Raw genomic sequence first — 13,932 nt, 5'->3', positions numbered from 1 at the left:
TCATGCTAATTTACATTCCCACCACCAGTGCACAAGGTCTCGCTTTTCGCCATGACCTTACCAACAGTGGTTATTTCTTGCCCTTTCTGATCATAAGCATTCTGACAGGTGTGAGGTGGTTGCTCACTCTGTACCAACCACGTTGTCCTCTTTGCTGTTCCTGAGCAAAGCCAGCCTCCACTTGGGGGCTTTGTCTGTGCTAATCCCTCTACCTCTTCCCCAAGACGTCCCTGGTTTGTTCTGCATTTCCTTCAGGCCTCTGCTGAGATGTCGGCATACCTCTGTCATAGCTCCTTCCTCACTGATTCCTCAGTTTTCTTACTGCACTAGACTGTCAGCTCCTGTGGAGTGCAGCTTGGTTTTTTCATTGCTCTGTCTCCCGTGCACCCTGCACAGTGGGTGTTTAGTACTTACGGAGTGAATGAGAGGATGCATTTGTAGGCTTTTAAAATACCGTGTTAGGCTTTAAAAGTATCGTTTCCCATATGGTCATTTAAGTCTTTATTGTTTTCTGTGTAAATGATATATCTGTAGCTTCAGAGTTTCCTGTTTTGCTTTAAGACATTTCTACATACCTCCTGAAGTTATACAGATCTTGTCTTACATTATCTTCTAAAATTTTTTTTTATGTTTTATCCATCATTGAGACAGAAACAGAGCATGAGTGGGGGAGGGGCAGAGAGAGAGGGAGACACAGAATCCAAAGCAAGCTCTGAGCTGTCAGCCTAGAGCCCGATGTGGGGCTTGAACCCATGAACTGTGAGATCACGACCTGAGCTGAAGTTGGCTGCTTAACTGACTGAGCCACCCAGGCGCCCCACAAGCGATCTTTTTGGAGAGAAATTTTGTGATGCTTGTCTACACAGACTATGGGGATCAATGAGAGGAAGGATTAAAAGGTTACTCGAAGGTTTTTGGTTTAATTAGGTAGTAAACAGTAGAAAAGAATGGGATTTGGGTGTGTTGAGTCCAAGTCTAGTGTAGGAAATACCGAATTTGCGATCCCTTTGAAATATCTAAGTAAAGATGTCAGAGATCAAAACATACTTATAAAATGTGACAAATGATGTTGGGAAAGACCAGAGTTAGAGCCTGGGTTAAAAGCCTGTGTAATATTACTCTAGAGCTTTGTTGTCCCAATCGGTAGCCACTAGATAACTTGTGGCTACTGAGCTTTTAAAACATGGCTCGTCCAAATAAATCAAGATGTGCTCAAAATGAAAAATGTAATCAGATTTTGAAGACTTAGTACCAAAAAAGGATAAAAGTCTTATTACTGGTTTTCTATATTGATTATATGTAAAAAGATAATATTTGGGGCATATCGAGTTAAATAAAATACATTGTATAAAGGAAATTTACTTTTTTAAGTGGCAAGTGGAAAGTTAAAATGGCAGATGTAGCTCACATTATGTTCCTATCGGATGACGCTGTTCTAGAACAGACTGTCAGGCCTCCTGGGTAAAAAGAAAAGCACAGAAACAGGCTGGTAGAAATAAACTGGAATGTTTCCATTTCTGGGAACGGATTTTTTTGGTTTAGTCTTGTTTTTCCATCTTCATTTTTCAAAGCTCATGTAAATGATTTTTCAATATTAAAAGCTTATACACTGTGAGTTTCAGAAGGTCAAGACGGTTTGATCCCTCCCTTTCGTGCGCTGTGGCCACTTGAGCTTCCCAGTGGCTGGCATACTTCGGTGAGGTCATGCGAGGAGTGTCACTCGTCCTAAACCTACCTTGAAGTGTGGCTTCTGCCACCCCCTGAAACTTGTCCATTATCAGATTTTTATGCTGTATCATTATCTTTAAGGTGCTGAAAATAGTTCTGATACAGAAAGTGCTCCTTCTCCTTCACCAGTTGAAGCTGTCAAGCCTGGCGAAGATAGCACTGAAAATGCGCCTTCTCGAGGGAACACGGAGCCTGTGGCCGAGCTCGGGTCTACCTGCGAACCTGCGCCCGGTGCGTCACCCTCCTCAGCAGCGCCAAGCACAAAACCTGTCGAAAATGAAAGCGCGGAGACCCAGGCAAATGACGGCATCACCGTCGAGGCAGCAGAGCCGATGGATGTTGAACGTCAGGAGCACAGTGCCGAAGTGACTTCTGTTCTTGACCTCCCCGCGACTACCAGAGCAGACCCTGTAGATGCTGACATGAGAGTGGCCGAAAACAATCCATCTAAAGTCGAAGGGGATACCAAAGAGAGAGACCTGGAGAGGGCCGGCGAGAAGACCGAGCCTGGAGATGAAGACTTGGTGGTGGCCCAGCAACTAGGTGCCCAGAGGCCCGAGCCCCAGTCGGACAATGATTCCAGTGCTACCTGCAGTGCCGATGAAGATGTGGATGGAGAGCCCGAGAGGCAGAGGTGAGACTCGTTCCTCTAATACTGTCCTTTTCTTTGCTGTGTTGGACGCTGCGTTACAGAACGGTGCCAGTCCTGGGGATTATTCCTGTATAAACCTTGGCAAGTTCACGGCGGTCTCTTTGCCCTTAATATTGGGTTGTGATGCTCTTCTTCTGTTTAAATAACCAAGAACAATTATGTGCTCATCATTTTAAAGCGAACAAGATGATATTTTTTCCCTCCGTTGGTTATGTGTAGAGCTTGTGAACGAAACCACAGATGACGGCTGTTCCTGGTGCTGGAAGCGGTATGATGCGGTGGCGAAGTCCAGAGGCATTGGCTTGTTAGCTCTAGGACCGCACGGCCTCAAAACAAGGCCTGCTGTCCGTGTATATTCGAGGGTAGACTCTGATTGGAGGTGAAACATGAGGTGTTCTGAAAATATTTAGAAGGCATAATTTAAATACAAGCTAGAGGCAGTAATCATCACCACTTATATCAGTTACAGTTCTAGATTATTCATATTTATAAGTGAAAATATGCATAACATACATTAATATGGGATTATAAAAGTATTATATCTTTAAGGTTTTAATAAGTTAGTGAAAAGGTAGATATTGTATAGGAATAGATACTGCTTTATTTAATATGTGTACTTTTCTTGGGATTTCCTTTTCCTTGAAAGAAATAGAATCCCCTAGAATCACAGAGTATTTGATTGGTGTAAATTCTAGAAATGAATTCAACTAAAGCATCATTTAATCAGAAACCTAGTTCAACTTTTTTTTTCTTTTTCTCCTTTCCTTCTTTTTAAAACGAAAGGCAAATAAGCCGTTCCGCTGAGCGCCAGATTCTGTTCATCTGGGATTCTCTGTGTGCGTTTTACACTGTTGGTTTTAGTAACTATAGGACGGCAGTAATCTTGGAGGAAAACCCTAAGAGATGAACATGGTAGTAGTCTTGAAATTCAGAAATTCCTTGTAAATATATGGCAATCTTTGAATATCACTCTAAAGTCTACATCACTTCCAAACTGCCAAATAATGCTTCTGATTTTCTACCATTTAATGCCATCTTTATTCTTTATGTAAAATGTTCATTGTTTCATACATTCTGATTTTCTTATCAACTTACTTTTTAAAATGTTCATCTTCCTCTAGTAGCCTGGGGAAGTATGATCAGGCTGGAAAGGTGTGGGGTGTGGCAGCAGTGTGTGATTTCCCGCGGTCATGTGGTGGGTGTCCTACATGCCAGTGGTGCTGACAGATCGGAGTGAAGCAGGTGTATGTGGGGAGGAAGGGACTGTGGGGAACAGCACGTGCTGTTTGGAAAGGCAACTGCACGTTGTTGCTGTGCTTCTGTGCTGCCATTTCTTCCCGTTTCTCATGAGAAGCCAGGAGTCTGGAATCTTGAGTGAAAGTGTCAGTTTTTAAAATGGGCATGGGCAGGTGTCTTAAAAAAAAATACTCTATGATCCTGGCAAAACATCCTATAACAGAACTACTTTGTAATCTGTGTTAGTGGTAGATTAGGACTTAAAGAATTCCACCTTATGTATTTATTTTTTTAATGTTTTATTTATTTTTGAGAGAGAGAGAGAGAGAGAGACCTCATGAGCAGGGGAGGGTCAGAGAGGGAGGGAGACACAGAATCTGAAGACAGGCTCCAGGCTCTGAGATAGCTGTCAGCACAGAGCCCGACGCGGGGCTCGAACCCATGAACTGTGAGATCATGAACTGAACTGAAGTCAGACACTTAACCGACTGAGGACCCAGGCACCCCCAGAATTCCACTTTAGAATGGAATTTGTTGAGACTGCTTGGTTAGATGCAGATGATTACATTCAGGTAGATTTCAACCGGTAACTCAATATTAGGTTTCTTTACTTGGAAAATTAGCATTACAGATTCCCTTTTTTCCTTATTCTTCAGATATCTTCTGAGGTTCCTGTGTTATGTGGACGTGCGTGCATACCTACATATTAATTACTTGGAAGGAATTATGATTGTATATTCAAAGTCTTAAGAGTATATTAATCTATCATCTTTTATTGCCAATTGCAGAATGTTTCCTATGGACTCAAAGCCTTCATTGTTAACCCCCCCTGGATCTATACTGGTCTCCTCCCCAGTAAAACCGAATCCACTGGACCTGCCACAGCTTCAGCATAGAGCTGCTGTTATCCCACCCATGGTAAGTGTTCAAAGCGAGGAAGAGAAGTAAAGTTGAGAAATAAAGACCTTTAGAGACACTTCTTCTCTTTCTTAACCAGTACTTGACTTTTTAAAGAATTGTGGTAAAAAGCACACAACATAAATGTACTGTCTCCACTGGTTTTAAGTGTACAGTTCAGTAGCGGTAAGGATATTTATGTTGCTGTGAAATAGAGCTCCGGAACTTTTCATCTTGCAGAAGCGAAACTCTCGTCCCATTAAACGGTAACTGTCTTTTTCCCCTCCCCACCCCGCTCCCGACCACCACCATTCTATTTTCTGTCTGTGAATTTGGCTAGTTAGATACCTCATATACGTGGAATTATACAGTATTTGTCTTTTGACGACTGGCTTATTTCACTCAGCATAAAGCCTTGAAGGTTAATCCAGATTATAGCATGTCATAATCTCTTTCCTTTTTAAGACTGATCATCTCCCATTGTAGGTATGTATCTCCTTTTGTTGGCCCAGTCATCTGCCACACTATTGCTTTTTCAAGTGAATTCATTGTGGTAGTCGATTGAAATGGTCATTTCCATTTCAGGGAAAAAAAAAAAGTCCCCACAGAAATATAATCCTCTAGCCATAAATGTTAGCAAACAAAAGCAAAGGTTAGCAAACAAAAGCAAAAGCCTTTGCTTTTGTTTTGTTTTGCTATAAGCAAATCTATTTATTGGTAGAATAAATACTATAACTAGGTTTTGAATATTACGAAAGAATTATAAAGATTATGGCTAACTTCAGTATACAGTTCCAAATCTAGTTTCCTTTACATTTTACTTGAATTATCTCTACAGGCTTGACTCCGTTTCGACACTGAATTCTGAACTTGGGTGGTGCTCTTTTACCTAGTAATGTTTTAGCTCTTGCTTTATTTCGGGGGATATAAATTTGTTTCCTGTCTCATAGATAATTTAAAAAAAGTTAAGTGTGTGGTTATGATAGACTGACACACAGAAAATCATTAAACATTTACTCATTCATTGTTGCACTCAAACGGACATTTATTGAGTGTCCAGTTCAAGGCAACATTGTTAATGCTGTATGGAATATTTACATATCATAATCTCTGACTTCAAAAAATGTAGAGATTGGTCTTGATAACAAGACATAGAAAAATACTGTAATAAAAATTAAAATGAATTATAAAAATGTGATGCTCTATTAAGTTAGAAAATATAGTCTGAATATTTTGGAAGGAGAGCTTCCTTCTTTTTTTTTTTTTTTTTTAAATGTTTTTATTTATTTCTAGGAGAGAGAGAGAGAGACAGCGTGAGCAGGGGAGGGTCAGAGAGAGAGGGAGTCACAGACTGAAACAGGCTCCAGGCTCTGAGCTGGCAGTCAGCACAAAGCCCGACGCGGGGCCCGAACCCACGAACCGCGAGATCATGACCTAAGCGAAAGTCGGAAGCTTAACCGACTAAGCCACCCAGGCGCCCCGGAGAGCTTCCTTCTTAATGAGACATTTAAAGAAGACTCCACATAGGAAATAATATTTTGGGGGCACTTGGGTGGTTCAGTGGATTGAGTGTCTGCCTCTTGATTTTGGCTCAGGTCATGATCCCAGGGTTGAGGGATCAGGCTCTGCGCTGAGCACGGGGCTTGCTTGGGATTCTCTCTCTCCCTCCGCTCCTCCTGCTTACATGCTCTCTCTCTCTTTAAAAAAAAAAATTACAATGCATCTTGCCAAGTAGCCAGCTTCACTAACCAGGACATTTGTGGAACATTTAATATACTTGAAGAATAAACATTAAGAAAAAGGAAATAACATTTTGGTTGGACCAAAGCAATTCATTAGGCTTTATAGCAAAAAGAGGAAGAGCCATGTTTATGTATAAGCCAAAGCACAGAGGCAAGTAAGTTATGTGCATGTCTTGGGGTCCCTGAAGAATTCTATTTATAATAGCGGAAAAAACGATGGAAGTCTTTATTTAGATAATAGTTTCTAAAAAAGTCAGATCTCTGTTTTTCTCCGGAAGTTTTTGTATTCATGAAGTAATGGAGTGTGTTAGGGGCTATTTATTTAGTATTGAACTGAACAGGTTGGAGTCATTCCTTCATGAAGTGAGAGAGACAGACAGTAAACCAGGACAACCTATAATATTGCAGATTGTGCTATAGTGAGCGCTGTCTGTGTACTCTGAAAGAAAGAAACGGGGCTGCAGTGAAGGAAGATGGGGAGGAAGTGTATTGGATCCTAAGACATAACATTTCTGTCTGAAAACATAACATTTAACAGTAGCCCTGACGTGTTAATGAATTGGTTGTGGGAGTTGAGGTCGATTAGTCAAGGATGTCTGCCAGGTTCCTGGCTTAAGCTGCTAAGGTTTCGTTTTCTAAGATGGAGGGCACTGAAGGGGAAGCATCGAAAAGCATTTAGGAAAAGAAAAGTTTCTATTTGAATGCAGGTTTGTGGTGCTTTGGGATATCCAAGTGGAACTATTACGCAGCCATTCTGTGAGTATGGGACTTGGAGCAAACATCTTAGAAATAGAAATTGATGAGTCATTAACATATAGATGACGTTTAAAGCCACAGAAGTGGATGTGAGTACCTGCTGAGCGAGCCTAGAGAGGAGGGCATGAGCCAGCAGGAGTTTGACCATCATAAGTGGAAAAACAGGCAGAAATATTTTGATTTCTCTTATCACAACTTTTGTGATTTTTTTTTTTTCAAATGTTTATTTTTGAGACAGAGAGAGACAGGATCCGAAACAGACTTCAGGCTCTAAGCTGTCAAGACAGAGTCCAGCGCGGGCCAGAATCCATAAACCTTGAAATCATGACCTGAGCTGAAGTCGGACACTTAAGTGCCTGAGCCACCCAGGCAACCCCTTTTGTGATTTTATATTATGTTCAGTTCTGAAAGTAAACTGTCCAGCATTTTTAAGCATTACACTTGAAGATTATTTTGATTAAAAAATGGCAAAATCCAGCACACCTTGGTGGCTTAGTCGGTTAAACGTCCGACTTTGGTTCAGGTCATGATCTCACAGTTTGTGGGTTCGAGTCCCGCGTCGGGCTCTGGGCTGACAGCTCAGAGCCTAGAGTCTGCTTCAGATTCTGAGTCTCCCCCTCTCTCTGCCCCTCTGCCACCTGCACTCCATCTATATCTCTCTCTCAACTATAAGTAAACATTTAAAAAAAAAGGCAAAATCCTATCAACCGGTATGTTACAGAAATGAGCATTATTTGCAACGGAGGGTTGTTATGCTGGTCATTGGCATATTTAGATTTTTTTTTTCCTTCTGTAGGTTTCCTGTACCCCATGTAATATACCGATCGGAACCCCAGTGAGCGGCTATGCCCTGTACCAGCGACACATTAAAGCAATGCATGAGTCTGCACTCCTGGAAGAACAGCGACAGAGGCAAGAACAGATAGATTTGGAATGTAGAAGTTCTACAAGTCCGTGTGGCACCGCTAAGAGTCCGAACAGAGAGTGGGAAGGTAGGCGGAGCTGTCATCACAAAGAACTTTTCTGGTGGGAAACAAAACCATACTCCAAAGTGGGCCTTCATGCTTTGTTGTTTACCAGCATGTCAGTTGATTTATTTCTCTTGCCCCAACACATAGAATCCCTTCAAACTGACCTCAGTTAGACAGGTGAGGAATGTTTGTATTAGTGGCTACTCTAAAGGATGGCAATAACATTTGTAATGGTTTTTGTTAATATGAATTTTCTGATATTTATCTCTGTGCTGGAAGACTGTAAAAGCCATTCTTCTCCACTCATCCAAGTTTTCAGAGTAAGTGGGGATGTTATCCCGTCGTCCAGGCAGATCACACGTGACAGCAGGGTAACACTCTGTCTTCCTGTGATGACAGCTTTGTGTCATGTCTGGTGCCAGTGAGACCCTGACTCAGCCCCCATCCCAGCTTTTGCCAGGTGTTTGGCCAAGGATAAGTCCCTGAAGTCTTCTGACTTTCAGTTCTCTCATCTGTAAAGTGCAAGTTATGGATCGATCTGTCCGTCTATTATATCTCTCTGCCTACTTATATCTGCTTAGCTACTTATCTATCTACCTGCCTGTCTGTCTGTCTATCTCTCTTTCTCCCTTGCTGCAATTACAACCCATAAGAAAGAATCAGTGATCAGTATTGCTTTGTAACACATGGGTCAGCATTATTTATATAATATTATATGCAATAGTATACAACGTATAATAACAATTAGTGCATCAGGACCCACACAGCCGTAATCGGTATCGTGAAGGTGTTGTTATTTCAAGTGACAGATTTGAGTTGTGCATGCTTTTTTAAAAATTTTTTTATGTTTTTTTGAGAGAGAGAGAGAGAGAGACAGACAGAGCATGTGTTGGGGAGGGGCAGAGAGAGAGGGAGAGACAGAATCTGAAGCAGGCTCCAGGCTCTGAGCTGTCAGCACTGAGCCCGATGCAGAGCTTGAACTCATGAACTGTGAGATTGTAACCTAAACCGAAGAAGTCAGATGCTTAACTGAGTCACCCAGACTCCCGCTTTGTTTTTAAATAAGATTTTTAAATTTTTATGTAGTCTACACCCAGCGTGGGGCTCGAACTCACAACCCCAAGATCAAGAGTTGCACGCTCCACGGACCGAGCCAGCAGGGGACCCTTGTGCATGATAGATACGCTTCATTTCCTTAAAAGGGGGAGAAGGGGAGTGATTTCTAAATTTCATTAAATTCTTTTGGTGTGGTTAGGAAATGGCACATATGTTCTGGTTGGTAGTTAACTTACCGACTACGTGCTATAATATGTTTAGAATACACGAGTCTTAAGGTCTCTGTTACTATGGTTTAGATTTTTTGGTAATGATTCAAAAGACTCTTTGTAGTACCTCATATAGGTAAGAGCAATTAGCTGTAGAATACCATGCTGTTTAATATAAATGCCAAGGGCTATTTAATATACAATAGGAACTGTGGTGCTTAAATGATCTTGACCCCCTCCACCAGTCACACCAATGATTAGTTATCAGTCATATGGCACACTGAGCCTCTAATGATAGAGTTTTAAATATAAGATTGTTAATGTTTTCAGTATAAATCCTGTGCTAGTAAAAATAACCCCTAGCAAGGCTGGGTGTATAATAGGCACTAAATGAATATTTCTTGAATTAAGGTAAAAACGTTAATGATTAGGGGACCTTTAGTATGTTGGGTGTGGAGAATCCTCAGTCTCTAACTCAGTAATTACTCTCTAACTCAGTAATTGAAGGAATGAGTTAAATGAACTAGAGTATAAATGGACTTAGTAGAAGTGCTAATCTTTTGAGCAGTCCAATTACGAGAAAATCTGTCATGATGAGAATGATAAAAATTATAGAGTAATTTAAAAGTCTGTGTATTCCTTACATAAATGATTTAGAATAAGTGTTGGGAGGAAGAATTAAAACCTAGAAGAAATGACATTCAAATGGGATTTGCCAAATTCATGCTAAAGCTGAATATTATTTTTAGTTAGTAATATCTGGATCATTCTAATATGTATATCTTATAGTTACTTTAGAACCTCAATAACTTTTCTTGAGCTACTGTACAGATTGGGTTGTATTTGGAAGCTGGAGAGACTGAATCAGGCTAGAGCCCAACCTTCTGAGACACCTTGATATGATACCAGGGTGTTTATTAATAGGACATAGTTTGCTTCAAGGTGACCCTAGATACGTTTTGTCCCAAGGCTAAGTTTTGTTTTAGCTCATCTACCTAGTATGTTCGTCCAGTAATTTATTAACTAAGTGCCTGAAGATTCTCCTAAATTGATAGCTATTCATAGTTCAGTGTAAAGGATAATTTCCTTTACATTTATACATCCCCTTGTGTAATTGTATACTTGCAGTTACATTGCTTATATGCAGCGTGTTTGATATAAATATTTTCAGTGCAACATCATAGGCTAGTTTATAGAATGGTAAATATAGTGAGAACGTGAATTTAACATAAAAACAATCACCAAACTGGTACAGTCCACTTGAATTAGGACCATGGTGTTGACTTTGCGGTCTCACTTAGAAAGTAACAGGCAGCGCCCATTGTTCAGCTCTTTGCTTTCCTGTAGGTGGTGTAAGCCTTTCCACCTGCAGAAGAGTTTGGGGAAGACCTTAGAGAGCCCTTGTTTGCACTTTCCAGGAACATTTACACAGGCTGACCCCTGCTTCAGTTTGAAGCCTTTTTCCTGTAGTGAAGGAGCTCAAACATACACATGTAGAGAGAGTTAAAATTGAACTTCGGTGCTGGTTTAACAAGATCAGTTCAATCCAAATAAGAGTTAATGCATCCATGCAACTGAACCTAGTCTGCTTATTTTGTTGTTTCTTTATTTTTTCAGCCCTGAGTACATGGTGATTTAAAATGTGTATTTAGAACCATCTAAATTTCCATTTTTTCTTTAACAGTACCATGACAGTAATTTCCACATAATCTCAACTTTATGGAAGTGACAAAACAATCACAGAATTTATAATACACTGTGCTGTTAAATTGTCTAGAAAGGAAGACATGATTTTCTTTTGAAGTTGGTTTATTTTATACATCTGCACGGCATTAGGACACTTAATATAATTCATTATATTAATGTCTAAGAAGGGAAGAGTTCCGTTATCTCGATGGGTACCCCAGAGGCATCTGAAATTCAACACCCGGTGCTTCCGGGAGCCATTTTTGCCATATGGTTTAGAGCTCAGCGTCAGGCTTGTGCTGGTTTTGAAAAATCCCTGATAGTGGTGTGACCTTGGTTGGGCAAGATGATGTGATTCTTTTGAGGTTCAGTTTCCTCATCTGTGATGAACTGCTGTTAATAATCTCATTGGTCATGAGGGCTTAGTGAGATAATTCATGTAATTACAGTGCTCTGCACATTGTACATAGTTTTTAAAAAATTAAATATTAGTTAACAGTGCAATATTGGCTTCAGGAGTAGAATTCAGTGATTCATCACTTATATACAACAGCCAGTGCTCATCACAAGTGTCCTTAGCACCCGTCACTCATCTGGCCCATCCCCACCCATCTCCCTCCATCAACCCTTGGTTTGTTCTCTATCATTAAGAGTCTCTTGTGGTTTGTTTCCTTTTCTCTTCTCGCCCCACCCCCACCTTGCCATATGTTCATCTGTTTTGTTTCTTAAATTCCACATGAGAGAAATCATAGGATATTTGTCTCTCTCTGAAGTACATACGGCTTTTAAAAGTTTAGTTATTTTGAGAGAGACAGCGAGCACACGCAAGGGAGGGGGAGAAAAAGAGGGAGAGAGAGAATCCCAAGCAGGCTCTACACTGTCCCTGCAGAGCCCAACACGGGGCCTGAACTCATGATCCATGAGATCAGGACCCAAGCTGAAATCAAGAGTCAGACACTTAACTCACTGAGTTACCCAGGCTCCCCACTGAAGGACATACTTAACATTAGCTGATTACTATAATTGTTTCTAGTTCTAAAAAAAAAATCTCAGTAAGCCGGAGAACTCTTCATGCCTTGTGGTAATGAATCTTTATTTGAAACCAATTATAAACTTTCCTCTTAATAGTGACATGTTAGAGACCTTCTCTTTGGATAGGAACTATCACTACCTACTATAGTTAAGTAAAGAAAAAATAAAAAATAAGGGAGGAGACAAATTATTCATCACAGGGTAAGATTATCTACCTAGAAAGCGTAAAAGAATCAACTGAAAGTTATTAGAGCTAAAAGGAAAGTTCATTAAGTTTCTGAGGGGAAAAAAAATGATATACAGGAATCCACATCTTTCTTTCCTATATATCTGCAGTAATCAGTTATAAACGTAAACCATGCATATGAAAAAGATGGTTTTCCTAGCAACAAAATGTAACATACCTACAAATAATTTATAACCAGGGATGTATAGAAAAGACATACGAGAAAGCCTAGATTCCTCATTTAGGAAACGCATTAGTATGGGATGTCAGGTCTCCTGTATTCATAAATTCAGTGCAAGTGTAATGAAAATTCCAGTGACGTTTGTTTGGAGAGGAACTACTCAGAATGATTTTAAGTTTAGATTTACCTGGAAGACTAAATGGGTAAGACTAGATAAGCAAAGGAGTAATAAAATGAATAGGAATTTGTTCTGGCAGATATTGAAATACCCCAGAACTAAGTGGGTTTGGGTTACAGATGATTTTCACTTTCTTCTTGGTGCTTTTCCGATTTTCCACAGTTAGAGCATCAATTTCATTTTAAAAAGGAAAAAGGTTATATGTATCTTTAAATATTAATGTGACTGCATATCTGATGTACCCGTTTAAACGCTTAAGGTTTTTTTTAATGCTTAATGTAGAAGTAAATCATAGGGAGTAATTTTTATTAGCATTATTATAGTAAAATTCACAATTTTATAAACTTGCGTAGGTTTTTTGGATTAGCCTGATTCGCATCTTTTGGAAGGCTTCTTCCATTTCTTAATTATATCTGTTTTTCTGACTGTTAAGTGGTGGGTTTTAACAGGCTAAATATAAGAGTTGAAATTCTCAAGAGACCTAAATCAAACAAGACTTGAATTCACAGAATGGCTGGATAATCTGAGGTTTGCCTGTTGTGATCTTTATTGCATGTGAAAACGCTAATTTTCCTATTGAGAAGAAAAGGAAGTACTTTGCCCGTTAAAGGGAAAAATCATAACTGAATTTTTGAGGATTTTATTAGGTTCTGGTGCTGGTGCGTACACAGATGTACCCTCTGTGTGGGTGGATTCCCCCCCCCCCCAGGAATTTTAGATTTTAATTTATTAGTGTATGGTCGGATCTGCCCCTGGATAGTGTGGGCTTGGTCCTTTCACACTTACTATTTTCATTTGGGGTTCTTCCCTTATTTTGATAACTTTAACTTTCATAGGAAAATCAGTCGCCTATTTGCCCTATGCTGAGGTCACACGTGCCCTAGAACAGGAAGCACAGATGCATGGGAGCGCAGCAAGGTCAGCATCACCGTGTAGGCTCTCTCCGAGAGAAGTCAGTACAGCCGCTCCACAGCCCGATAGGAGTGCAGCCCGCTATAGTGTCCCGCCAGGTAAATATCGTTCCTCTGTGCAGTGGCTGCTGGCCATCTCCCTACCGGTGCTACACATGGGTGGTTTCCAGGACACGGCCTTCCCGGTTCAGAAGTCCCTTCTGGCTTCTCTGCCTCATCAGTTGCACTCAGTTGAGATTTACCGGGGCCGCTGGGAAGTTGGTGTCCACGCGTGTCCACTGTGACATTGACTGGCTTCCTCTTGAGAGTACCTGTACTTTTGACAAATCTTGAGATTCCCCTCCCCCACCGCAAGAGACAGCCGAGTCTGTGAGAGCCAGAATCCGCGAAGGTCGCTCAGAATCTGCAGGATGCAAAACGGGGCGTGCAGCTGGTGGTCAGTCGCATCTGTATGTTCTCCATAGTTGCAGC

General features: G+C 40.7%; 1 protein-coding gene across 1 annotated transcript in view; it reads left to right on the top strand.

The window, feature by feature from the left end:
* The window catches only part of NCOR1 (nuclear receptor corepressor 1), a 134,859-nt gene that overhangs the window by 79,542 nt on the left and 41,385 nt on the right, over positions 1 to 13,932 (top strand). The window contains exons 20-23 of the mRNA XM_077746707.1: positions 1,810 to 2,362; positions 4,405 to 4,534; positions 7,808 to 8,003; positions 13,387 to 13,560. Of these exons, the coding sequence (XP_077602833.1) occupies positions 1,810 to 2,362; positions 4,405 to 4,534; positions 7,808 to 8,003; positions 13,387 to 13,560 (1,053 nt within the window). The remainder of the gene's footprint in view (positions 1 to 1,809; positions 2,363 to 4,404; positions 4,535 to 7,807; positions 8,004 to 13,386; positions 13,561 to 13,932) is intronic.

The sequence above is a fragment of the Crocuta crocuta genome, unplaced genomic scaffold, assembly GCF_008692635.1.
Source record: "Crocuta crocuta isolate KB4526 unplaced genomic scaffold, BGI_CrCroc_1.0 scaffold139, whole genome shotgun sequence".
NCBI classification, from domain to species: Eukaryota; Metazoa; Chordata; class Mammalia; order Carnivora; family Hyaenidae; genus Crocuta; species Crocuta crocuta.
This window is presented reverse-complemented; position numbering and strand designations above follow the sequence as displayed.